General features: G+C 39.9%; 1 protein-coding gene across 2 annotated transcripts; it reads right to left on the bottom strand.

The window, feature by feature from the left end:
* Positions 1–418: 418 nt before the first annotated feature.
* LOC131242778 (uncharacterized) lies at positions 419–26355 on the bottom strand. Of its 2 annotated transcripts, XM_058241651.1 has the most exons (13): positions 25860–26353; positions 15221–15370; positions 14943–14969; positions 8293–8383; positions 7590–7633; positions 6970–7068; positions 6293–6350; positions 6078–6130; positions 5813–5914; positions 4230–4295; positions 3917–4026; positions 3598–3769; positions 419–731 (listed from the first exon to the last, which is right to left on the bottom strand). In XM_058241651.1, the coding sequence occupies exons 1-13, from the start codon at positions 25992–25994 to the stop codon at positions 663–665; spliced, it is 1176 nt and encodes a 391-aa protein (XP_058097634.1). In that variant the 5' UTR covers positions 25995–26353; the 3' UTR covers positions 419–662. The 2 variants fall into 2 exon arrangements, with proteins under 2 accessions (XP_058097634.1, XP_058097635.1); XM_058241652.1 differs by lacking the exon at positions 6970–7068 and having other exon boundaries at positions 25860–26355.
* Positions 26356–26786: the final 431 nt, after the last annotated feature.

Here is a 26786-nt window from a genome sequence, read left to right as displayed (position 1 = left end):
AAATGCAACAAACAACAACACAAAAAGTAGCAGCTCACCTTGCATGAATGACCAATGTGTCAGTCTTATATGAAGATTGCTGGCCCAAATTCGAACTGCTTAGGCAGACCAGTTCAGCAGCCAACTGAACCACCCAAACAACGGCAAGCCTTCTTCTGTCCACCATACAAAGGCCCAGAGTGCACATATCATAAGCCGCTAGTTGCCGGGTATGCTGTGTGAAGCTCAAACCTATCAGGCAACTTATGAAGGATAACTAACATGAAACGGCTGCATTCAGTTAAGTTACTGGTCATTTCACCAATGCAATGTTTTCATTATAGTCCGAGAAAATTCAGATAAATGCACATGGGCCATGCTTACAACGCAGATTTGGTGGACCGCTCATGGATCAAAACATTAACAGAAACCACCAACATGGCCAGAAAATTTTGACTGCAGGCAATTTGACTTGGTCATCAAAATTCGTCATCCAATTTCAACAAAACTTGTAGCATGCACTGCATGTCTCTGCAGTGTGCACATATTAATAAATGAATAAATGGCTGACAATGGCAAACAGTGAAGTCAAACGTGTGGCAACTTGATACAAGAAAAGAATTTCTATCAAGGAACAAACCTATGAAGAAGTAGACTAAATACAATGGGGCATCAAATCACAGCTATGATTTAAACCCTTGGAAGGAAGATGAGAGTATCCGAAAGAGCCCATCCGGGTTGTCAGCATGCACCTGCACATGTAATTTAAAAAAGAAGAAGAGAAAAGGTCATAAGCATCCCTATCTTTTTATCATCACAACCTTAGTAATTAAAAATAAAGAGAAAGAAAAAATAAGAGAAGGTTACAAATTTCTTTTGCTCATTGTAATCTTGGAAGGGGAAAAAGAAAGGAGAAAGGGACTCTAATTGCAAACCAATTACTCCCCATCTCATTGCAGACAAGCTCCCACCGGGACACATGGCAGACATGTACAGGATGCAGACACTACCACATTGGTGGGGCCTCACCATGGATAGGCCGTGGCCTGAGAATCAAGAATCAGATAGGGCAGTTAATATGGTTGGCTTGATTCTGGAGCCATTCCCCAACAATGGCCCACATGGAAAGGCGTAGTCAGGATCTCGTACAAATTAGACATGTGTCCCCAAAAGAACTTTGTGTCTGACAAGGGTGTCTAATTGCCAGATGCAATCATAGCATGATAAAATAACAGCAACCAGCCTAGGTTTCTAACTAGGAGCCAATTTAAAGAAATAAAGTCCCCCTAACCAGTTGGACTACTCCACCGTATCCTGCATTGCTTTTTCTAGGACGAACATAAAGATTTGGCCATAGGCAAGTGCTATGGGGGAATAGGACTAATCCTTACGGACAGTCTGACAAGGCCTGCCCAACACCAAAAATGCAAGGCTGAAAAGAGTTCTCAACCACCTCCAACAAAAAAATAAAATAATCATGAGGTCATGCCATTAAAATCAGAGTACTCATTAAACAGGAATTCTAGAATCCTCAATCCAAGGCTTCAGTGTACTTGGTTTTCAGTTTTGATAAGTAGAGACCTCAGTGTACTTGGTTTTCAGTTCTGATAAGTAGAGACCATGGTTAAGTCATCCAGACCATTGGTCTGTTGCATCCCACCATGAATGGATTGACCACGCCCCAAAGCTCTTCCTGATCTAAAGATCCTAACAACCAACCTTTGGACCTTTTTCAGTTGGATGTGGACCGTTGGGATGATTGTTAATTTGTAAGCCATGAATCAGAAGGTTAGCATTATCCAATCGAGGACACCTTTGGGTATAATCCATCCATGGAAGAGCCTAGCAGGTCAATGGTCTTGACAAATTAACCACAGGTGCCGCCAGTCAGAACTGAAAACCCAAGTGTACTATTGAAACCAGCTGGTCAAGGACTATAATTCCTCATTTCCAACTCTCTGTGAACAAAGTAATGGCGAGTGGAACCTTAGTCTTTCACTACAAATGGCCAATGGGCCTTCCACCAATCTATTATTTTGGGAGACAATGGGCAGACCCACTGATAAAAAATAAAATAATAATAATAATAACAGTGAAGGAAAAGATGAAACTCCATTGAGCCAGGAAGGTAGGACAGAAGATGAAACATGTTTGATGCTGTCCAAGAAACTGTGATGGGTGGTAATAGAGCTTTGCAAGTTTTATCACTTGTGAGGGCCCTATTCTCACTGCAAAGGCATGCAAAGAAAAGAAGACTTGGATCTATCATCGAAGAAATTCTCTATATCATTCCAAAACAAAAATTACTTCTTATTTCCCACAAGTAATCAATTGAAAGAATGCATTGGAAAAATGAAAAAAAAAAAAAAGGCTCTTCTAATTTCAGCGAGAAAAGACCGATATTTCGAAAGAGAACAGAAAAAAGGGACAAACTACTAGATTAGTTCCAAGTGTGGGAAAAACTACAGAGTATTATTGTGGTCATATTACTATGCAATAATGTCGCTCCCACAGAAAACCAAAATCTCGATACCTAAATAAACAGTAGATCAAACTCTTTATGAGGAGAGAGTACCAAAACCATGCATACAGTGTACCACAGGGATTGCTGATTTACTGTTCTTGAAGGGCATAGAGATATGGGAGTGTCTAGGAAGAGACTTCCAAGTAAATTCTTGGATCCATGCAATAACTAACAATTATGGTCTTTTAGGGTCCGTTTGGATACCACCAAATAAGTTACAGTTACCTTTTCTACTTAAGCAGTAGATAAGTAAGATTGGTTTATGATCAATTATAAGTAGCTTTTTTATTTAAAGTCACTTAATCACTTCAATTTAATAAGTTGAAATCAAGATAAGCTACTTAGGGGTCGTTTGGCACCATGGAATTTGGTGGGGGGTATTTGGCACCATAAAGTAACTGGGGGTTTTGAATCCAGGGGGTTTCAAATCCCCTCAAAAGAGGAGGTTTGAAATCCAAGGTGAAAGCTTGAGTTACATCTAAAATCCTTCCAAGACGTGTATGTGTAACATCTGTGTCACTAGGCTATTAATCTATTGGCCACATGGCCCACTGATGATATCCCAAACCACCAATTATAGTATCAATTGCATCACTATAATTACTTTAATACAATGATCTCCACCGTCCAAACATTGTCCATGTAAATCAACGGTTAAAAATCGTTGGTTAGTCACTCGGATGTGATCTTGTGCTTGTGGCTCATCCAAGACTTGAAATTTCATCATTTTCGGGCAAAGTATAAATTTCAACGGGCTTATTACAATCATTGTGTCAAAATTACATGAGTACACTAATTAGAGATATTAAAGTTGATTTAGTAATTAAATTCAAACCCCTGTAAATATGTTATGCATAGCTACTTTGGGATTACAGGGGATTTTGAATCCAGGGTGCCAAACACAACAAGAGGATTCCAAATCCACCCTCCCAAACAGGCCCTTAAGGCATAAGTAGATTATCTTAAGTAACTTACGACCCAAACACCCCCCTAGGATGATGCTACAAAATAAGCTAAAATTAACCATCCCAAGGTTAAGCATGTTAAGCAAATATGTCACGAGTTAGGATTCCTTGTTGTAAAAGAATGATTACCCAATGTCCAGCATCTTCAAGAACATGCATTTGAACCCCAGCCCCCTCATCTGCAGCCAGCTGCTCTGCAGCATGAATCCTCTGAAGATCTTCAAGGGCCCAACGGTGCAAGCTTCTCTCAGCTTTCAAGAAATTCACATGAACACCTCGAGGCACATCCTCCACAATTTTCCTGCATAGGTTAGAAGAGATGTGAATACTACTCAGAAATACTAGTTCCAAGGATTTTGGGAGCACTTGAAGAAAAGATTTTGAGAGGGACCTCACAACATTTTAAGTCAAAAAGGTACTAAGGAGTAACACTGTTGAATGGGAATACCATAAATTTGTTTCTTCATAGGATTTGTACATCTCAGCAATGCCCTTGAGGTCAAAACCCCATGAGAAGCTTGATGACGGGCCAGTCTGACGAAGATTTGTGACCACCCACTAAAAAAGAAGAAAAAGAAGACCTTTAGATGTCAGTGGCTCACATATTAGCTTAAATGCATGCATGCACTTTTGAAAGCACATTCGTTACTCATACAACATTAGTACTATTTTATGCCCACACTGGTGTGCAATGCGATCTCTTTGCTTGATAATAAACAAAGAGCGCTGAAAAAGTATTTGGCATATGGCAATGAGAATACCTGTGCTACATCTTTCGAGAAACCCTCTTGAATGAGAGCCCGAACAACTTCACGTTTAGAAGAAACCTATTAGGAAAATAAGATCATTACATTATGCTTGGAGGGTCTTCACTTAGACTTTCTAGACAATGCTCTTTAGTAAATCCCATTACTTTACATAAAGTGTCAGGTGTAATTGATTGCATGAAAATGTAGAGCACATAAAGCAAACACGACATGAAATTTTAAGAACAAAGAACATGATGATTGTGATATTGATAAAAGAGGTCATTCTAAGGTAATTAACAATCATTACAATGATAAACTGAGTCAAGCTTTTGACCATGATACACTGGTTAAAACTTACAACCTTATTCTTAACAAGAAGTAAAATCAACAAGGATCTGCCCCGCAGGGATGGCTTGGTTAGAATAAAAAACTTGTGTTCTTTTTTTTTTTACTTTTTTTCTGAAAGGTCAACTTGCGGTGTTCTCCATTCCTGTATATTGAAATTTTTATTTGTTGACACTGTCATTCATTGTCTATTTCCTTTCGATCAACTCGAGAATATGAGCCATTTAAGTTCATCTTTTTTTCTTTTCCCTTCAGTGCTCGAAACAATCTACAGCTACCCAGTGAAGTGCTGAAGCTGACTTAACTTCCAATTACAAGATCATGGTGTCTACAGCTACCCACTCAAGCGTTGAAGCCAAGTATAGGCATACTGGCTCAGCTGCAGATGGCACCTGACTTAATTGGTTTCCAATCATAAGATTAAGGCATTTAATTTCTCTTCTGAAGCTTATGCTACACCGCCAAATCTTGGTTCTGCATGTTTCAATGCATGTCTGCTCTTCATGCATGGACCAAACATGGAGATGGAGGCTTGCTCGTCTCCAGAATCTTCTCCTTCCAAGGCACACTTCTAGATCATTCAGAATCCTTGATCTGGTCAGCCACAACATGAAACGGTTATAGCTCAAAAATCACAGCAAATAGACTATCTTAACAATCACAATGGGGACCTCCAAGAGGATGTAGAATGATAATTCAGGAAGAATAAAATAAAAAATATAAAGATCAACGGCCCACATTTGAAGATAAAAAAAAATTGCACCAATTACGGAGCCACGGTTGTTAAATTGCCATGATTGTTATATGTACAGCCTGGTGACAAGGTGACCCATCAGATCAATGGCTTTGCTTTCCCTGGACATTTGCCACATGTATGGGTGACACGTTGAAAAAAAGCAAGCCTTTACCTCCGAAGGGACTAGCAAACCTCTTAATATTAATCAATTAATGAGTAGACTGAACTTGTCCAGTATGAACCTCATGGGAAGTATCCATAGTGGATAGTTCTTTAATCCATAAAATAAGGATGGTGCTTGTCTTCAAATAAACAGATTCTAACAAGGTGTAAATAGGATAGGGTCGTCGTCGTCATCATCTAAGCCTTATCCCAAGTCCCAACTAATTGGGGTCAGGTAGAATAATCTTGTTCTGCCATTTTACTCTATCAAGGGCCAACTTCATTTAGACCATAGATCATCAAGTTCTTTCTTACTTCAGAAAGCAATTAGTTCTGCAGGAAAAAAATGCACCTGCTTAGGCATTGTACTTAGGAAAGCAATTAGTTCAGCAGGATGATCCTCCCCATCTCCACCAGGACGGACTTTCCCAGGAGTTGCATCCAGAACCCAAACCTTCACAAAAAAAGGCACCCAGAACAATAAGCTGACAATGTGAGATTTCCCTGTTTCTCCAATAATAAGAGATAGATCCTAACCCTTGAGGGACTATAATAATCTGTTCGAGATCACTAGATCAGACATCTAACAAATTGTCATCTAACGGATTGTAGTTTACCTTAACAGGCCGTGCAAGAGGTTTTGCAGCTTGTTCAACCATGCTCAAGGCAACTGCATAGTATTGATGAGAAACTTACTTTTGTATTGCGTTTCAAATATTTATAAGCAACACATGCAATGTGCTGGAGAATGTCCAAGCAAAATTAAGTAATCCTAGTAACATGCATTATGACATCATGTGCTAATATGCTAGAGTTGCAGCCACAAATGTACCTTTGCCTCCAAAGCTGTGACCCACTAACACTCGGGGAGTTACTCTAAGTCTTGCCACCTGATACAATCAATGGTAGACCAGCCAAATAAAAGATATGAGAGACTACAATAAGTTTAGAGACATTCGTAAGTGGACCTAGATATGAGAGACTACAAAAAGTTAAGAGACATTCGTAAGTGGACCCAGTTTCACTTACATGCAGAGGGCAGGAGGGTAGAGACATTCAAAGTGGACCCAGTTTGGTATGCAAATAATATGAGAAATCCTTGAGTTTTTGTTAAAAAGTAAAAAAGGATGGACCTTATGATTCATGATGCATAGCTCTAAATACCATAAATTAATCTGACAACGCATAGCCAAAGGCTAATACCAAAGCTTCAGGACGAATTGCATCCTTTGATTATTATTTTTTTATGAATTGCATCCTCTGATGATTGAATCATTTCACAAAATGACAAGAAATGTTATCCAGGACTTCTAATTGCATCAGCTACTTTGTAACTCATGACTCATGAGTACCAGTAGTCTAATATTGAGGAACTAAAAAATAAAAATAAAAATAAAAGAGAGAGTTTGTAGAATCATCTATATCCCATCGGATAAGGTCTGCATAAGTTGCAACAAATTGCATGCATATTATCTATGATATAACCAATAATGGTCCTGAATTACCCACTAGCTTTAAGATGTCAAGAGCAGCTGATGCAACAGTGTGAGGGGCACTCTTCTCAACCAATGCGGAGTCACCATGGCAACGTAAATCTACCAAGAGGAACTGCATCAGACAATATAATGCAACAGAATTAAGTTTCTATATGGATTGTATAATAAATGTCAGCATGGATGATGTTGGATGGCTAAAACTAACATTTCCAAAGTTCAGAAAGTCTGGAGCTACTTTTTAGGTTTTAAAACAATAACACATGCTAGAAATAAGTGAATGAACACAAGTAAAGCAAGAAACAGTTATTCATTTCAATCCAGAGTAATTCAATTAAATTCTAAAAGAACTCCTTTGATATGTATAATTCTAAAGGAGAACTGATAACCTACAACTGGCTGCAGTACAACCCTGTTTATGAGCATTTTACCATTTAAAATAAAAGGTATTTCCAAGGGCAGAGATGGAGAACAAATTTCTGAAGGCATAAAGAAATGTGTTGCAGAATCCAACCATTTTTAGGTGACCATCCTGCATTCTAAAGAAAAAACCATGTTCTTTCCACGTTCCATTTTAAACATGTCCAATCACTAAAAACAAAATTCAACTTGAAGTTCAGATTTGATGCGAAGTACCTGCCACATAGGAAATTCTTGCGCCAATCTCCTAGCAAAGGATCCTGAAGAAATCAAGCAAGAAGATATTCAAAGATACATTACAGGTAATGATGATGTAAAAAATAAAATTAAAATTAAAATTAAAATTAAAAAGAAGAAGAAGAAGAAGAAGAAGAAGAAGAAGAAAAGAAAAGAAAAGAAAAGAAAAGAACACATGGGACGAGAAACAGAGTTCACCAAGGGCTGGAAATCCATGAGGGATTCTGGGTTATTAGTACATTCAAATCAATTTTACTGTCTGGAGAATAAACAGGGTGTTACATTTACACCCTGGGTATTAAAAGGATGACCAAGTTATAGGGAGAGCTGATGAAAACCCAGAACTGAGGGATGTAACTCCACTAAATAAAACAAAGACCATGAATGCAACCTCAATATAATATTTTGGTGCAGTTTATCAACAAATTCATCATTGTACTTTTTCAAACTTGAAGGAGCTTTCTTTTAGTTTAATATTAGAACATACAAATCTGAAAAATCTAGCCAAACAATACAATCTGCTTTCTCATTGACACAGATTGTGATGATTGGCCAAGAAATCAGTCTGCATTGACCAAATAATGCAAATGCCTGATGGACTGCGCAATTTGAATTTGGAACACCTGTCTAATGAAACCGGTGCAGACTGCTTGCGTATAAGTCTGAAGAGAAATATACCTACCCCAGTTCTTCCTGCTACCAAGAATGCCATGAAGAAGAACAGCGGTTGGGGGATCAGGTATTGATTTGTCCATAACAGAGCTCCATCTAACCTGCAACGAATCTTAACTAGTTATCCAAAAATGACACGGGCACACACACGAACATACACAGACACAGACCCATAGCTGCATATGCACGGCCACACGCACGTATAGTCCCGATCCACTACAATGTGATATGTGGGGACCACTGTGATGTTTGCATGACATCCAATCAGTCCTTGTCAGGACCCTCGTGTTCTCATTGGAGCCCAAAAATCCAGTCGGTCCAGAACTAAGGTGGGCCAAACAGGTAAAATCATTCCTAGAAACTCTAAAATCATGTGGTGTGGCCACATGAGTTTCGGGTCCTTATTGTTGGGGTGTCAATTCATCCTTATAGGACGCTTCTTTTGAATGGATTGGATGGACCATACGAAATATGGTGAGCCCCATGTACAATCTGAAGTTTTTTAATGGTGTGGTGGGCACCCCATCTAAGCTGTTCTTTGTGGTGCGGCACACTAGAATCTTGGATCATCCTGGTTTTTGGGCACCAAGAAGAACACAAGGGGTCACATGAGATGGACAGTTTGGATGTCGTGTAGATGATGGTGGCCCCACACATCATGCTGTAGATTAAGCCTTAATCTACAAAGCTTTGTGGTGGATCATCACCACCCCCCCCAAACAGATCTGGCCTCGTATACAGATTGTGCTTTATCATATTGAAACATTGAAATTGCAACCACTCTTCATTGCATCTAAAATTGAATCCTGTCATTGCCTAGATTAACTTCATAGCTTAAATTGCAAGGAAACTAATCTATAGTCACAGGATAAGAAACAGATACTGAAAGTATGCAAGAAATATATTTAAGATTATGTTACTTTACAATATTCGTTATAGTAACCAAGCAGATGGATGTCAGATGAAATAGATTGGACCATGTCCCTGGCAGTGCCTAAGAAAAGCAGATCCTTTAGTGTCTTCAGTTTCCTGGTTTCATAATCACACTCGGCAACCTAATCAACTCTATATCATCATTTACCTCTTTTCTGTCTTTTATCATTTATTTTTGAAAGAAAACAAATTTTTGCTGATATTCTAGATGGTAGATCACCTCTTGGGTATCATTTACCTCCAAAAAGAGTACTTTAGCTTACAAGTTCTTTAAGAGGAGGGGAAGAAAACATTGCCTGGGGCAAATAGGGACATCTCATGTAAAGCCAGGCAGAGTGTCACAAGGACATCCATTTTCTGATGGGTTAAAAAAGCAGATCCACTAGTGTCTTCAGTTTCTTTGTTTCTTAATCACACACTGCAACCTGATCAACTTTATACCATCATTTTGCTCTCTTTTCTGTTATTTTATTTTATTATTTAACAGAACAAAATTTTGCTGGAATTCTAGATGGTAGAGCATCTCCTGTATCATTTACCACTATAAGGAGTACTTTAGCTTGAAGAAAGAGAAAACCTTGGCTGGGGCAAATAGGGACATCTCATAATTCAAGCAGAGTTTCACAAGGGCATCCATTTTCTGATGGGTTAAAAAAGAAGATCCATTAGTGTCTTCAGTTACCTGGTTTCTTAATCACACACTGCAACCTGATCAACTCTATTCCATCATTTACTCTCTCTTTCTGGTTTTTTTACTTTTGAAAGAAAAAGAAAATTTGCTGAAATTCTAGATGGTAGATCATCTTTTGTATCATTTACTACCAAAAATAGTACTTTACCTACAAGTTCTTTGAGAGTGGTGGGGGGAAGAAAAAGAGAACCTTGGCTGGGGCAAATAGGGGCATCTCATGTAAAGTCAGGCAGAGTTTCACGAAGGCATCCACTTTTTTGTGGGTAAAGGTAACAAAGTTCATTTTTGTTCTGGATGCTTGGCTGGATGAGAAAATCCACTTGCGGGAACTTATCAAGACTTGTATTTGGGTGTGATTGCTGAGGAAGGAACAGTCCAGGATTGTTTCGAGTTGGCAGGGGGTGGCATGGCTTGGAATGCCAAGCTGTGAAGAAACTTGTTTCATGAGGAATCAAATCTATTAGTGAACTAATTGGGTAGACTGACGGATGGGCATACCAATACATTGACTAACAATAGGAAAGTTTGGAGATGGTTGAAAATTTGCAAATTCTCATCCAAGTCATTCTTCTTGGTAATGACGCCGCGGGCAGTGTAGTCAAAGGCTCCCCAGCACATGCCTAGGCATTTTGGGCGCCCTGCGCCTCACTTGGACCCTAGGCAAGGCAGTTACCTCAAGCGTGCACCTAGGCCTAGCACTTGGATGCGTCTGGGCATGCCTGCAGCACCTGTGGCTTTTTATTTGAAATATCCTTGTGGGTACATCCACTATGCGCCTTCTTTTTCTTTTTTTTCTTTTTGCGTGTGTATTTTATCACCCAATGAGGGTGCAAATATATAAGAAAGAGCTTTTATGTGCTATTTCAACAACTTTCTCATTTCTTCTAAGATTACGCCTCGAAAGGTCAGCAAATTGGATTTCTTGAAAGCAATTTGAGCTTTCGTTGGTGTTGTACAAGAGATTCAAGGTGAATTAGGGTTTTGAGGGAAATGGATTTTTTTTCAAGGTAACAAAGAATTTTATTAAAGAGAGTGCTAAGATGGTGCAAAAAGGTTACAAGCCTAAAACGGAAAGAAGCACTCTTTCAAAACATCCGTACAACCATTGTTCGTAATATCGATACTATCGGCCGATATATCGGGCCAATATTATCGGTATCGCGGGTCCAACAATACGAAACCCTTCGGAAGAGACTACAAAATTATATTTAAAAACCAAAAAAAAAAATAAAAAAAAATCAAGAAATACTTGGTATCGATCGATATATCGCACAATATCGCTAAATATCGTGCAATATCGACAATATTATCACTTTGAGTGGGATTTTTATGCATATTTCGTTGTACAACACCTACCCAGTCACGGGGCTACTGTAGCCAACTACCAAATTCGCCGATAAAAGGGCCGGAATGTCGGGAGACTCGGGACAACATAAATATCCAAAAAATAAATAAAATTTAAAGAGATAAAAACTTTCAACAGTGTGGATTTGGTACATGTAGAAGAGATTGCCCTAATCGGAAGCTTCATTTGGTGGGCCATTTGAATCGAAACGTTGCGCCATTTGTAGCTGAGTACAAACAGAATCTCTGAGTCCATCTCGAGCTAACCCAATCGAAATGCAAGTGATTTCGGTATTGCACTTTGAAAAAATCCGAAGAAATTAAAAAATAAAAATAAAAAAATCCAGAGATTTGGGAGGGATTTTGGGGTTTTAGGGTTCCAGAAGTCCAGAACCCACGTTGGCTTCCAAAATAGGCTTCTGAGCCCTTTTTACAGGTGCAGATCGAGTTAGCTCGAGATTGATGGTCCTGTCAGGGGCTTTGTAGGACCCACCATGATGTATGTGTTTTATCCACACCGTCCATCCTTTTTGATAGGTCATTTTAGGGCATGAGCCCAAAAAGTAGGCAGATATAAGGCTGAAGTGGACCACACCACAAGAAGCCGTGGTGGCAATGATGTCCACCATTGAAGCTTTCCTAGGGGTCCACCATGATGTGGATTTGCCATCCAATCTATTCATAAGGTCCGATAGACCTGGATGAAGGGAAAACATAAATATTAGCTTGATCTAAAAGTTTTGTAATCCCCAAAAACTTTTTAATGGTGGCTATTCATTGACCACTATTTCATGTGGTGTGGTCCACCTCAGATTTGGATCTGCCTCATTTTTCAGTCCGTTCCCTAAAATGATCTGTCAAAATGAATTGATGGTGTAGAGACACCGTATTACAACAAGGTGGCCTCACGGTCAGGGTCCCACCCAATTTGTTGGTTGGCCCAGCATCGTGGATTTGGGGACACGGATTGCGTGAGTCAACTCTTTGGGGCCCACCTCGATATATGTACTACATATCCACGCCGTCCATCTGTTTGGACTACTTATTTTATAGCATGGTCCCAAAAATGAAGCAGATACAAGTTTCAAGTGGACCACACTACAAGAAACAGTGGTCATTGATCTCCCACCATTAAAAACTTCTTCGGGTCCACCGTAATGGTTATTGACCATCCAACATGTTGATAAGTTCACACAGACATGGATGAAAGGAAAAAAACAAAAAACAAATATCAACTTAATCCAAAAATTTTGTGGCCCAGAAAAGGTTTTTAATGGTCAATAAACACTATTTCGTGTGAAGTGGTCCACGACTACTTGAAATTTGCATTTGCATAATTTTTTGGACAAACCCCTAAAATCATGTGGCAAAATAGATGGACGATGTGGATATACTGTGCATGCATCGAGGTGGGCCCTACTGTCAGGGTCCCACCCACATTGTTGGTTCCGCGTCCATACGAGAGGAAAAACTGAGGAAAGATTTGCCTACCATTGAAACCTTCCAGGGCACCATCTTGATGTTTATATGCCATCCAAACCGCTTATAAGGTCATTCCCACTGGGATGAAGTGAAAACACAAAAAAATTAGCCTGATACGAAACTTTTGTGGCCATACAAATGTTTCAATGGTGGTCACTTAATCCCCACTATCTCCTCTCGTATGGCCGCCTTAGAGTTTTGGATCCACCTGATTTTTGGTCTCATGTCCTAAAATTATCAAGAAAAACGGATGGACAGAGTGGATTTCTCACAAACATAACAATGGGCCCCACCTAACATTCCAATGCAGGAACTTCCTGTGAATGGCTTTAGCAAGAAATCCACGTCCATGAGACCTTGGCCTCACCCAAGACGGTGCAGCACTTACCGTGCAGTTACCGTGGGGCTCACCTTGATGTATTATGTATCCACATTGTCCATCCATTTTTCCAAATCATTTTCAGGCATTATTCCAAAAATGAAGCAGATTCAATTATCAGGTGGACCATAAGAATAAGTGGTGATTTACCATTAATGGACTACAACAGTTTTGGATCAAACTGAAATTTGTTTTTTTACCTCCATTCAGGTTCATGTGACCTTATCAACAGATTGGATGGCAAATAAACAGTACGGAAACATTAAGGCTTCATGTGCAGGAATGAGGAGTCAATCAACCACATTTTCATCCATTACACTTTGGTGAGATAACTTCTCCTTCATTTTGAGTTCTTGTGGTCCTACAACAATTCATTGGTGAATTGATGCAGGGATTGTGGAAGAGAGAAGTGGAAGAATTTTGTTGAGGCAAAGAGGCTTCCTCTGATGTCGTAATAAGAAGAATTCTTCTTATAATAACTACTTGGGCTCTACCGAGACAAGATTGACAACAATTCATTGGCGAATTGATGCAGGGATTGTGGAAGAGAGAAGTGGAAGAATTTTGTTGAGGCAAAGAGGCTTCCTCTGATGTCGTAATAAGAAGAATTCTTCTTATAATAACTACTTGGGCTCTACCGAGACAAGATTTCTGATGGTATTCATTGGAGAACGCAATGTGGGGAGATCTAATGTGGGGATTGGATTGGCAACTCAGTAGGAAGATGTTAATGAGCCTCTTGGGTGTAGTCCTTGGGTCTCCGATATATTTTGCGCTCTGGCTTATTTTGTTTTTGTTTTGCATTGGCTACTTGGCATAGTGAAGAAAGGATCAGTTGTTGCATTGGGCTGTCACAGCTGCATGTTCCTGGCTTTACTCATCACCATCATCAGCAGCAGCCTTATCCCAACTAATAGGGGTTGGCTACACAAATCCTGTTCTGCCATTCCACTCTATGGAGGGTCATAACTTCAGTTAGACCATCTTATCCAACCTCTTGCCCCTTGCTCTATTCTTTATATAAAATCATCATTTTCAAAAAGAAGAAGAAGAAGAAGAAGAAAGGAAAATATATATATATATATATATATAGAGAGAGAGAGAGAGAGAGAGAGAGAGAGAGAGAGAGAAGTAACTTGGATGGGGTGTGCCGTAAAGGCCGTTACATAAAGGTAATGGTGGCAGCTGTTACACGTTACGGGGTCGTAAGGGCTGTAACAGCCGTTATGGAAAAAATGACTCGTAATTGCCGTTAATGGCACGTTACAATTATAAAGGCCATAACAGCCCCGTAATTGTCTGTTATGGGGCAAATACAGGTTTTTCATACTTTTTAATCAACATTACGAGTCAAATACATGTTTTTCAGGATTTTTTTTTCAATAAAAAAAAGAGACCGTAACGGCCATTACGGTGGCTGAAATAGCCGTTACGACCCGTATCGTAAAGGTAACGGTGGTGGCCATTATGGCCATCGTTACTGTTACAGAACACGTAGTTGGACCAAATGGAAAAACAGTGTCACATAATCAGCAAGTAGGCAAAGCAATAATCTGTAGTTAGAAGTTAAGTTGAGGACTAGAGTAACAAATGGAAAAAGCAGGTCTCATAAGTTCAATTCATACAAGGTGTCAGGAGAAATAACCTAAGGAATGCCCAAGATCAAGACAAAAAGGCAGAAGGTATGCTCTAGAATGGACAAGACATCCATAAGTGTATAATGATTGAGGAATATTTGCATAACGGAAATTAAAAGGAATCAGAAACCATAATCATGAAATGAAGCAGCAGCCTACAGAATAAAGGGTAGTATGCAAATGGTCAAACTTACAAGGGCTCCTTGAACCAGGTCATATGCCTGCAAAAGAACACAAAGTAACTCAGCTATACCAGGAATAAAAACACCAATGCAGCAAATGTTTTCCTTTTGCTAATCAACACCCACTATGGCAAATGTTTGAGCCTAGAAGCTTGCATCTAATTTATAAATCTCAATCTTCTCAGACAAAGTTCATCTTCACATGACATGCACCTCTGACACTGATGAGCTGAAGGACCTGCACTAATATATGCTACGACCAGATATGAAATGGGAAGTTACTAAATTACCAGGATTCCTGAAGGCTTGGCAACATCTCGGCCAAGAGCATGTCTCTCGTCAACTAAAGCCATGTGTATACAGGATCTTGGCCTGGCAACCTTGAGAGATGCCTTCTTCAAGTGACCTGGAGCTAATCTCCCAACGCAAAATGCCTCATCCTGAAACCAACAAAAGAGCATACACAATGAACCATATACAATAGGTCCTTTTCCTCTTGAAGCCATAAATGATAAACATACCCATCATCAGATCTATGTAAGAAAGATGCTTCCTGTTTCAAGGAAATATCATTTCATATATGTATGATACACATTGGGTTCCAGTCCTTGCCCGAGTGGTAGACTCTGAGGAGTTTCAACACAAGGTCTTGGGTTCGAAACCCATAGGTGGTGAAATCCCACTACCGCGTGCGTGGGTGTGTGGCGGGAACATGTGTAAAAAAAAAAAAAATGTATGATACACATTTGTTGACATGGGATACAAGACAAATTTGACATATCTTGTCCTTCCCTTGATCCTTTAATGTGATGCATGTGGGGAGAGAGGGAGTAGGTGAAGATTTTAAGGGTAAGAGGATCACTTGGAGAAGTTAGCCATCCTTTTCATATTCCGGCATGACTCTATAGTTTAGTTTGGTCTTTAAATTTAGTAGTATTTTGGAATTTTGTGCCAAAAATGTAAACCCAGGTTTTGTAATCATAATGGTAAAGAAACTACTAAACTGTGTACTGTGACAATGATACGATATAACCAATGACACGTAATTCATATAACTGAAACCAGCAAACCTGCATGATCATGGTAAACGTATTTATTTCAAGAAAGAACAAGAAGAAGAAAAAGAGAATGCAACAGAAAAAATTAGCAAGGAAAATTAGTCATGATACAAATACAAGAAAGGCAAACAAGAGAGTCAATAGAAGTTGTTGACGAGTGCCCAATCCCAGCATTGGTTTTCACTTTTCACACAGTCAACAGTGGGTGAACGTCAACTGCATGCCTGCAGCACTTGAATATATGAAGTTTGTCAACAAAGTCATTAGCCTGTAAGAGACAATTTCATTTCTCCACCATCAGAAACCTATCTGTGTAAATGTGTGTCTGCCATCTGCATACAGTATTGCGTTCATTCGAGAAGAAGTGTGCGATGCAGTTATTTCAGTTGGATGATATGTGGTTCTTGTTGGACAAATTTACAGAAGTCGACACAAACCAATTAGTTCATGTTTGTGGCTGCTGCAATTATGGTTCAAAACATCGATGACCACATAGCATATCAGTGGGTGCATATAATGTATTCGAAGAGATTCATATGATGTCCTTACAGAATTGGTCATCCCAAAAATTCAGACTGAATAGATCATTCAGTCAAGACTAAAGACATGGCCGATGCGCAATATCAACTTGAGAGACCATGTTTACTCCTTTCATTGTCGTTGAGACTTGAGAGAAAGGGTGAAAGGTTTTTTTCCTTGTTGAGGAAAAGATGAAGAATGGAATTCCTCAGGAATGTAAAAATTGACCACAGTGCAAACCAAACTTGTTTTTTGTAAAAACCAGGGAATTGCTAAGCCAAGAAATAATATTAAAAAGAAAACCAGCAACCAAACACTATTATATGTCACATATTTCACTTTCCCTACAAATACACAAATGTTTTTGCATAACTTGATTTACGAACTACTTCTTTTTTAATTTTTGATATGCATAATTGATTTACAAACAACTAAAACCGCAGAACTCTAAAACTATAACATTCATATCAATGACAACGATATTATGTTGAGGTGCCCTCTAGACCTTTGATGCCGTGTTGATTATCTTTGGACAATGCTTAGGAATACAATTTGAGGTTCAAAATTTCAAAAGACTTATTTTCTTCCAAGGAGTAGATTTGGAATTAAGCCAAGGAATAACAAATATGACTATATGGGCCTCTGTTCGTAAAATTTGAGAAAAATGTCGATTGATCCGTAGGCAGGGGCGAATTTTAGTAATTTGTTTCAATCCGAGACATAAACAGAGACAAGGGTAATCTTTCTAAAAAGAAAAATGGAGCCTTGTAACTAGTGTGTTTGGTTAGCTACCAAATTCATGAATCTGGCAAATTTTAATTGTGAAGTTCGTGAACCATGTAACTAGTGTATTTAGTTAGCCTTAATAGTTAAGTTTACTAATTGCCCAGTTAACGAAACATGTGGATTTCTCAATTAGGGGAAAAGGGCAAAAATTCCACAATTCACAAAGTTGGGAAATCAAAGGTTTCCAAGGTTAAGCTAGAGAATGGTTACCCATCCAACACACCTACTTTTCTAGCAATTGGTTGGATGGCTATGAACATCCGATCAACGTGACTTTTGAAAGGGATGAGTAATAAGTAGCGGGCCCCATGTAATGAAAGGTTCCAATCAATGGGTCTGATGTAGGATGTGGATCAAGCACCTTCGTAACACACATGGATTGGAAGAAGCCCAAGGAGAAATCGACAAAATTCAGCATAGTTTAACCGGTCGACAGGTCAAAATTCCGCCAAAAATTCTAGATTGCTTGCTGGTTGATTTCTGCCAATTTAGACAAATCGACAGATCTGTCGACAAGTCGAAATACTGTTCAACAAGTCGACAGATCAGGTTGACAAGTTGAAATGCACATGATTTCCATTTCTAGTCTCTGGACGTTTTTGAGCCATTTCGGCAGGTCGACATACGCCGGAAATTTGTGCGTTCTTCATAATATGTTTCCTTATTTGATTAGGACTCTTTAATTACATTTTAGGGTTTGTTTATGGTTATTTAAGGATGTTAAACTCGTATATTTCAATCTATCTATCATTCAATCAACAAAATCTCTAGAAAACTTTCATCTCTCTCGTGGATTCGAGAATTTGCCCTTGTGGATTCAAGGTGTTTATCGATCGAGGAAGACGGGACGGTGATCCTCATCACGTCCTTCCCTACGTCAATTGGTATCAAAGCAAGGCTTTCTCCTTGAATATATGGCTTTTGACAACAGATCGGGCAACATTCCCATGGACAGTGCTCCAAGGAATTTTCCTTAACAACGACGGCCTTCAAAGCGGCGCAGCAAAAGAGTTGGCAAGTCATGCAAGGGTTGTAGGCCGTCATCGATTGCATGACGCAGGCTCTAGGGAAACTCCGTGTTCGTGGCAATGATCCACCTCCAGTAGGCGCTGGAATTCGCAATCGTGCTAATAGCAGGACGATGTTGGCGGTGAATCGCAGAATCACACCTGAGGAGGTGAGATCCAGGGATGAGGAGGTCGATAACATGATCCTCTAGCATCCCAGATGAGGCGGCGATTAGGTAGATCGGACGGATCAAGACTTCGGGATGAAAGTCGATCTCTCTATCTTCAATGGCTAACTCCACATCGAGGACTTCCTTGATTGGCTGCTTGAAGTCGAACATTTCTTCAACTACATAGATATCGCTTAAGAGAAGAAGGTTAAACTTGTGGCCTACATGTTGAAGGGCGGAGCTTCAACTTGGTGGAAGCAACTTAGGCTCGCACAGATAAGATAGATGAAAGCACTAATCCATACGTGGTCGTGGATGAAGAAATTGTTGTGCACACAATTCCTTTCCAGCGATTACGATCAGGTATTGTTCCAACAATACCAAAATTGTCAGCAGGGTAGCCGATCAATGAGGAGTTGTGTAGAGAAATCTCATTGTTTGTCGGCGAGAGCCAACCTGGTCAAGACGGAGTCGCGACAAGCCACCGGATTCATCAGTGGCGTATGTATGGCCCCTATGGAAACGGAGAACGAACCCAAGACTTCTAAAGTGGAGGGACAATCTCTCGTAACCAAACAGGATTTCGTCAAACAATCTGCGGAGACGAGAGATGTAGATGCATTAGTTGAAAGGGACAACGATGTGGAGCTCGTGAACATCCCAGAGAATTTGAAATCAGTATTGCAGAAGTTCGAGGCAATTGTGCCTGATAAACTTCCTAAGGAATTGCCTCCCATACGAGATCTACAAAACCACATTAATCTTGTCTCAGGAGCAAGTTTGTCTAATTGCACACATTATCAAAAAGAATGCGGGATCTTGCAGGCACAAGCGGAGAACTGATCCATAAGGATCAAGTCAAGGAGAGCATGAGTACATGTCTTGTGTCAGCTCAAGAGTCTAACGTCAAGTACAAAGAAGATGCTAACAAACATTGGTGTCAAAAGGTGTTTCAAGGGGATGATAATGTGTTAATTCACTTGCGCAAGTAAGAGTTTCCGGCTATGACGTATAACAAGTTGGTGAATAAGAAGATAGCCCTATTCTGATCCTTAAGAAAATCAATGATAACGCCTTTGTTCTTAATCTTCTAGAGGACATAGAGATCTCAAGGACTTTCAATGTAGCAGACCGGTATAAGTATTGTGAACCAAGTTCACTGAAGAACTCGAGGAAGTTAAACACGTATTGTGAACCGAACTAGAGGAAGTTAAACACGTATTGTGAACCAAACTCAAGGACGAGTTTTTTTCAAGTGGAGGGGTTTGATGTAGGACATGGATCAAGCACCTTCCTAACGCACATGGATTGGAAGAAGCCCAAGGAGAAATCAACAAAATTCAGCATGGTTCGACCAGTTGACAGATATGGTCGACAGGTCGAAATTCTGCCAGAAATTCCAAATTGCTTGTCGGTTGATTTCTGTCAGCTTAGACAGGTCGAAATACTGTTCAACAGGTCGAAAAATTGAGTCAACATGTCAAAATTCACAGAATTTCCAATTTTAGTCTCTAGACGTTTTTGAGCCATTTTGACAAGTCGACAAACGACGAAAATTTGCTTGTTTTTCATAATTTGTTTCCTTATTTGATTAGGACTCTTTGATTACGTTTTAGCGTTTGTTTAGGGTTATTTAAGGATGTTAAACTCGTTTATTTCAATCAATAAAATCTCTAGAAAACTTTCATATCTCTCGTGGATTCGAAAATTTGCTCTTGTGGATTCAAGGCGTTTATCGATCGAGGAAGACAATGATTGACCTCATAACGTCCTTCCTTGCGTCAAGGCCCTTTCTACTTAAACAATATGGTCCTTCTATTTCCTAGCCATTGACAAGATGGTTAGGATCATATGAAAGTGATTTCTAGATGGGGTTGACAATGAAAGGTGGGTCCAACATGGACATTCCATATCACAAATAGGATCTCGGACCACCCAATTCCTAGCCATTGATCAAATGGTTAAGACGAGTGGGCCGACACCAAGGATGGCCTAGATCAATGACTAGCCATCTATATTATAATCAATATGGACTATCCATTTACATAAATATCTTATCAACGGTTAGGATTCATTTGATCAGAGTGACTCTTACTATCGAAATCAAAAGAGGACCATACGTTGATGGTCTAGAATAATGACTAGAACTTCTCTATGATAATCAACCTTCAATTTTCATAGTCATTGATTAGATCCTTAAGATCATCTGGACAAAGTGACTTTTAAGAGGGATGACTAGTCAAAGGCGGGCCTTACATCATCGATGGCCTAGATCAATGATTGGTTCTCTATCATAGTCAATATGGATCATCCATTTGTTTAGCCATTGATCAAATGGTTAGGATCATTCAATCGAAGTGATTTTATGGAAGGGATTGACATTCAAAGGTGGGTCGTCGATCTAATAGGACATCTCATGGTATAACAAATATGGACGGTCCATTTCTTATCCATTGATTAGATATTTAAGATTATTATATCGAAGACCTTTTAAAGGAATAGTCATTCTCGTACGCTGCCTACCTCTTTCACCATCGAGAAATCAGTGCCTGCTTTTGAAGTATTTCCATGTCAATGCCAAGTTTTAAGAAATACGGTCAATACACTACCTAGTTGAGTTTGACTCATGGATGGGTAATGGAATAATAAGTCGATTTTACACTTGAGAATGGCAAAGGAAATTTTACCCTTGATTTTATACCAGCACAACTAACGACTATCGCACAAAAGGACAGTTTGGAGAACTGAATTTTGGAGTCCACTGCCATTGTTGATGACATATTTACCGTCCATCCATTTTGCCTGCTTATTTTACAACATGAGGAAAAAAAAAATGGACTAAATCCGAAACTCAAGTGGACCACACCACAAGAAACAGTGGGAATTGAATGCCTATCATTGAAATTTTCCTTTTCATTGTTCTACATTCATTTGCAGAGACTGATGGTCACAATCATCCATACAGCTTACGTTTCTTACAGTGAGCCATACAGCATAGAGTCCACAACCAGATTCCGATCATGAACTAGTCAGCAAGTAGGCCCCAGTGGGTGGTGACACACATTGAATTGTGACTCGCGACAGAGGCAAACTAACACGAGATGTAGAAGAACCAGAATATGGTAGAGCCATCTCTCCAATGTACACGTGGAATGGTTCTGTATAAATCCAATCCATCCATCTACAAGGGCCCTAGCATGGATGGCCTATATTTTACAAATCAAACCTACCAAACAATCCTATCCGTTGTTTTTTTCCTTTACTTCTCTTTGCTGAATTTTTTGTCGTTATTCATTCTCTTAAGTTGCTTTGATGGCCATGGATTATGTGGGTAGAATTGTCTTCTTTTTCTTTTTTCTTTTCAAACATAAGCCACCCATGCTAGGGTTCAAGTGTAGTACATGGATGGACCCGATCTACCATATTTTCATACTTCCATCTCTACCCTATCAATTCCACCCAATGGCTAGGGAAGGGATGCACTCAACCCTTCAATCACATTGCATATCAATAGGAAGAGTTTGCTTTGCCTCCTTCGCCATCAAGGATCGGGCATGTTGAGATGGTATGACAATTGGAGCCGTTTAAGTTTAAATGAGCCTCTGTAAGATACAGATACTGGACGTGTTTAGATGAACTAGCAAAAATGCACAAGCTCTTGCACGAGAGAATTGTCCATGGTCTAATAATCACACTAAATGGATTGCTTTATTCTTTCCATTGGTTTATGGGTCCAATTCGACATCTCAATGGACAAAATTTGACTACAACAATCAACAGCCAGATCATCTTTTAACAAAAAATTTAGGGTTGCCCATCAATAGGCATCATTAGTACACGAATTGCATACTAACACTGCTAGTGCCAGTAGCAAGTCGCTTCTAGACGATCCTCTGTGGGCCCCACCATGATGTATGTGTTTTATCCACGTCATCCATCCATTTTTCCAGCTCATTTTAGGGCATGAGTCCAAAAATGAGGTAGTTCCAAATCTCAAGTGGACCACACCACAGGAAATGATGGTGAATGAACACTCACAATTATCCAAAACTTTTGTGGCCCCCAAGAAATTTTGCATGGTAAGCGTTCATTCACCACTGTTTCTTGTGGTGTGGTCCACTTGAGATTTGGATCTGCTTCATATTTGGACTCATGCCCTAAAATGAGCTCGAAAAATGGAAGAATAGCGTAAAAGACATACATCATGATGGGGCCCATAGAGCATCGTCCAGGCAATGTCGCTACTGGCTGTGTCAGTATGCAATCCACGTCCGCCGCGGTATCCAATATTAAACGCGTCTGCACATACGCAGCCAATCGTAGGTTTGTTCATGGGCCACCATCGCATGTATCTTTCATCAAAGCCATTCATTGAGTGTGAATCACCAAGTTGTAAGCTACAAAACTCACCCTAAAGCAAAACACAAACAGGCCACATCGCATGACCTTGGAGGTGTTAGGAACAATTTTACATTGTTACCGATAGTGTGGCCCATATAATTTTTTTATCGGGATGATATTTTGTATGTACGGTTATCATAGGGGTTCTCGCATGATAGATGGATTGGATTCCACATATACAATATGGTGGGCCCTATGTAATTTTAGTGTTTTATGCATGCGTAAAAGCAGCGGTAATATGACTAAAGGGGCGATATTGAAATTTAGAAAATATAGTATCCCATACATACACATAAGAAACAGTAGGATATGACTAACAACTTAAAATGTTAGGCACTAACATGGAAATAGTTTAAAAGCAGGCATTTATTTGTCAATGGCAAAAAAGGCATGCGGTCGTACGGCAATGACCCTTAAAAGGAATGGGCGCTTAAAGGTGAGCACCACATGATGGACAATTAAGATCACGAACTGGACCTCAATTGCAATAAATATGGGTCACCCACTGTTGATCAGGTAATTAGTATCATCCCATCAATGTTTCTTTAATAGGGGTGAACAACCAAAGGTGGGCTCATCATGATGGATAGTCCCAACAAACAATGAAACTTCTCTCTATTATAATCAATATGAAATGCCTACTTTCCCAGTCATTAAGGCTTCTCTCCCTATTATAATCAATATGAAATGTATACTTTCCCAATCATTGATCAGATGGTTAGAATCATCCAATCATAGTGGTTTTTGAGAGAGATGGATGATCAAAAGTGTGGCGCATGTTGGACAGCTCAAATCCACATCAATCTTGATAGCCATTGATTGTATGGTTTAGATCATTTGATATCGAAAAAAAAAAAGTAAACTAAAACCCTCTCCCAAAATGCAAATATGATAAGGCCAACCAAATAATAAAGCGCAATACCATGAAGCTGACAAAGAAAAATCAAATAATAAATATGCTAAATCATTAGCCTACAATTTCATGAAGACATCGATTGACGGGCTTTCAAATTCATGAATCGACTAATTTCATGCATCCGAAAACCCAATTAAAGTATGCCAATTAATATGCACATGATGGTTCATTTAACGGTCTCTAATCTGTAGTGTAGTCACATTTCACAGTACGTATACTCTTGTAGGCTTGTAGTATTTATATACAATTACAAGTTACAAGTTGACGACTATACATAACTCATGTGCTTCTCACTTCCACACATAAATACATGTCAGTCATTACAAACTACTGAATAACTTAAAAGTTTTAAATAAAGTTAATATGGACACCAAAAAGGCAAAACTCAGCATCAAAGATTGGACTGACTCACTGTTACAGGCCCCGGATATCACCAGTTCAAAGTAGAGTGCAACTTTGGGCAGGGCGGGGCGGGGCGGGGCGGGTTGAGGGTCAACCAGTGATCGACGAGAATGAAGTTAGGTTCACCCATGCCTGACCCAATCCCGAGCAATATCCTCAACACTATCCCATCTTGGGTTGGTCAAGTTGGTTGGGTTGGGTGGGACCAAAGATTCAAAAGGGAAGCAAATGCAACTATGAGTTGTCAATTATATCCTTTGGGCTCGCTTGGGGGCTTGTAAATAGAGGTGAAGGGATATGGGATTGGAGGTAAATGGATTGGGAGTAAATGACGTACTCAGTGGTGTTTGAATGAGAGTAAATGAAATGCACTGAAATCCAAATATTTTGTTTGGATGAGAGTAAATGGGAGGAATTGGAATGCATTGGAATTTTTCAATATATTCACAGGAACATGTGATGTCCCAAATCAACTTTAATATCCAAGATTAGTGTATATATGTGATATTTGATGGAATGATTGTAAATTTGTAATAAGCCCATTGAAATATATATCTTAGCCAAAAATGAGGAAATTTCAAGCCACAGGTGAGCCACAAATGTAATGATCACAAAGAAGCAACTTGCCAATGTTTTTTAGCCGTCCATTTAGAGGGCCAACCTTTGGACGGTTTGGATAATTCTATCGGTGTGATTTTAGTGATGTAGCCAATAATTAGATTGTTTCAGAGTATCATCGTGTATGGTGGGCATGTGTGCAACGACACCTTTGTTTACTCGTGCGACTCTCCAAGGGAGCCCAAAAAGTCATTTCACCCCCATTTACTTCCAAATCTCTCATCTGAGAGAGGATTTCATTTATAGACCCATTTACTCCCAATTCATTTCATTTCCATGCACTCATTCCTATCCAAATGCACCTCAAAGGCCATTTACTCCTTATTCCTCCCATTTACCTCCATTGACTCCCATCCAAGTGACCACTTTATGGAAATGACAAACCCATTTGAGGAATCCATCACATGGGTACCCGTTAGTTTGAACTTGTTTAGTACTAAGTTAGGACCAAGACCGAAATGGTTCTGTAGAAGAGGCTCATGCTTCCAGATTGGGTTGGGTTGGGTCAGGTTGCCTGAGACCTCAACCCAAGCCCGACCTGACCTGGTGTGGGGTTGAGGATTTCCAGCCCGAACCCAACCCAACCAACCTCAACCAAACCCGACCCAACCTGGCCAAAATTTTGGGTTGCCAGCCTGGTTCGATTGAGCCCGACCCAACTTTCCCTGGTTCAAAGGGGTGGCATATGGGTATTTTCCGTCATATCAGGGCCATTTCGGTAATTCTAAAATTCAATTCCATTGGAAGAACTAAAGGTCCAAAAAGGTCAAATAAGCCCCAACAATGCGCAAATCTGGTATTGTTCGAACCTACAGAAGGCTATTGCACACACCATATGACAGAAATGACCTTAACCGCTGCGCATTACCAAATGCAAAATGAAGAGACATTCCCCGCTTGTCAGGGATCTTTCCATCAAACAAAAAATGTTAGAGAGATTTCCACAGCCATTTCCAATCTCAATTAAAACATAAGAGAAAAATCACAAGAATAAAAAAAGCCACAGCAGCAGCAGCAGAAGAAGAAGAAGAAACCTTTGCACAGATCCGTACCTCAAAAGGCCGTAAAATCCTGACCGTCGATCTCCGACCGACGGAACCGACAGAAGAAAGGCCCGATCCCCTCTCTGCAGCCAGAAGAGGCTTCTGCGGACATCCGCACGTCCGGAAATTCGCAACTCCGGCCATTTTAACAGATCATGGACTGGAATTTTCCAAAACGGAGGGGTCCAATTGCACAAGAAAAGGATCGGGAAATGTCAGGATTCTTGCGTGGAGTGGGGTTTTGAGGTGAGAAAAGTTCGAGGGTCGGTGGGCGGAGACACCAAAGAAAGGGTGTCGCTGTCTCCACTCTCCCTCCCTTCCTTTCCACCTGTCTCGCGTTTTTCGTCCCTGTAAATTCACAGGTTTCCCGCACGTGCCGCCGTGTGACCGTAGATTTTAGCGGCCATCACTGCTCAAAAAGATTTCACCATCTTACGTTTCTGGCCGTCCATTTTGAGCAGTTTTCCCGGACTGACGAGAACACCCGTCCATCATTGCGTTCGTGTCGGTTGGAGACTTTGCCGTCGGAGTAGGTATTGACAGATGTACGACTTGATTGACTCGTGCCACGTGTACTTCGACCTTCGGACGCGATTGGCTGCGACCCCGGAACCAGCGATGTGGGTGGGCCCACCTAGATGTATGCATTCAGTATCCACGCCGTCCATCTGTTTTTCCAGCTAATTTTAGATATGATTTCAAAAACGAAGTAGGTAAAAATTTTATGTGGACCGCAGCATAGGAAAAAATGGTTAATGACCACTAAAAACTTTTTGTGGCCTACATAAGTTTTGGATCAGGCTGTTATTTTTTTCCCCCTTCATTTAGGTCTGTTTGACCTTATCAACAGGTTGGATGGCAAAAAAAAAAATTACAGTGGACCGTAGAAATTTTTTAATGATGGGCGTTCATTGACTACTGTTTCCTGTGTTGGTA

Source organism: Magnolia sinica, chromosome 4 (assembly GCF_029962835.1).
Source record: "Magnolia sinica isolate HGM2019 chromosome 4, MsV1, whole genome shotgun sequence".
In the NCBI taxonomy this organism is placed as follows: Eukaryota; Viridiplantae; Streptophyta; class Magnoliopsida; order Magnoliales; family Magnoliaceae; genus Magnolia; species Magnolia sinica.
This window is presented reverse-complemented; position numbering and strand designations above follow the sequence as displayed.

What these genes read in the sequence shown, in the direction of transcription:
- LOC131242778 (XM_058241651.1), bottom strand. Translation starts at nt 25,994, where the DNA reads ATGGCCGGAGTTGCGAATTTCCGGACGTGCGGATGTCCGCAGAAGCCT. An exon ending in GGATTTTACGGCCTTTTGAG is followed by an intron (nt 15,371 to 25,859) that starts GTACGGATCTGT and finishes TGTTGGTTTCAG; the next exon opens with GATGAGGCATTTTGCGTTGG. An exon ending in CTCTTGCACGGCCTGTTAAG is followed by an intron (nt 5,915 to 6,077) that starts GTAAACTACAAT and finishes TTTTTTGTGAAG; the next exon opens with GTTTGGGTTCTGGATGCAAC.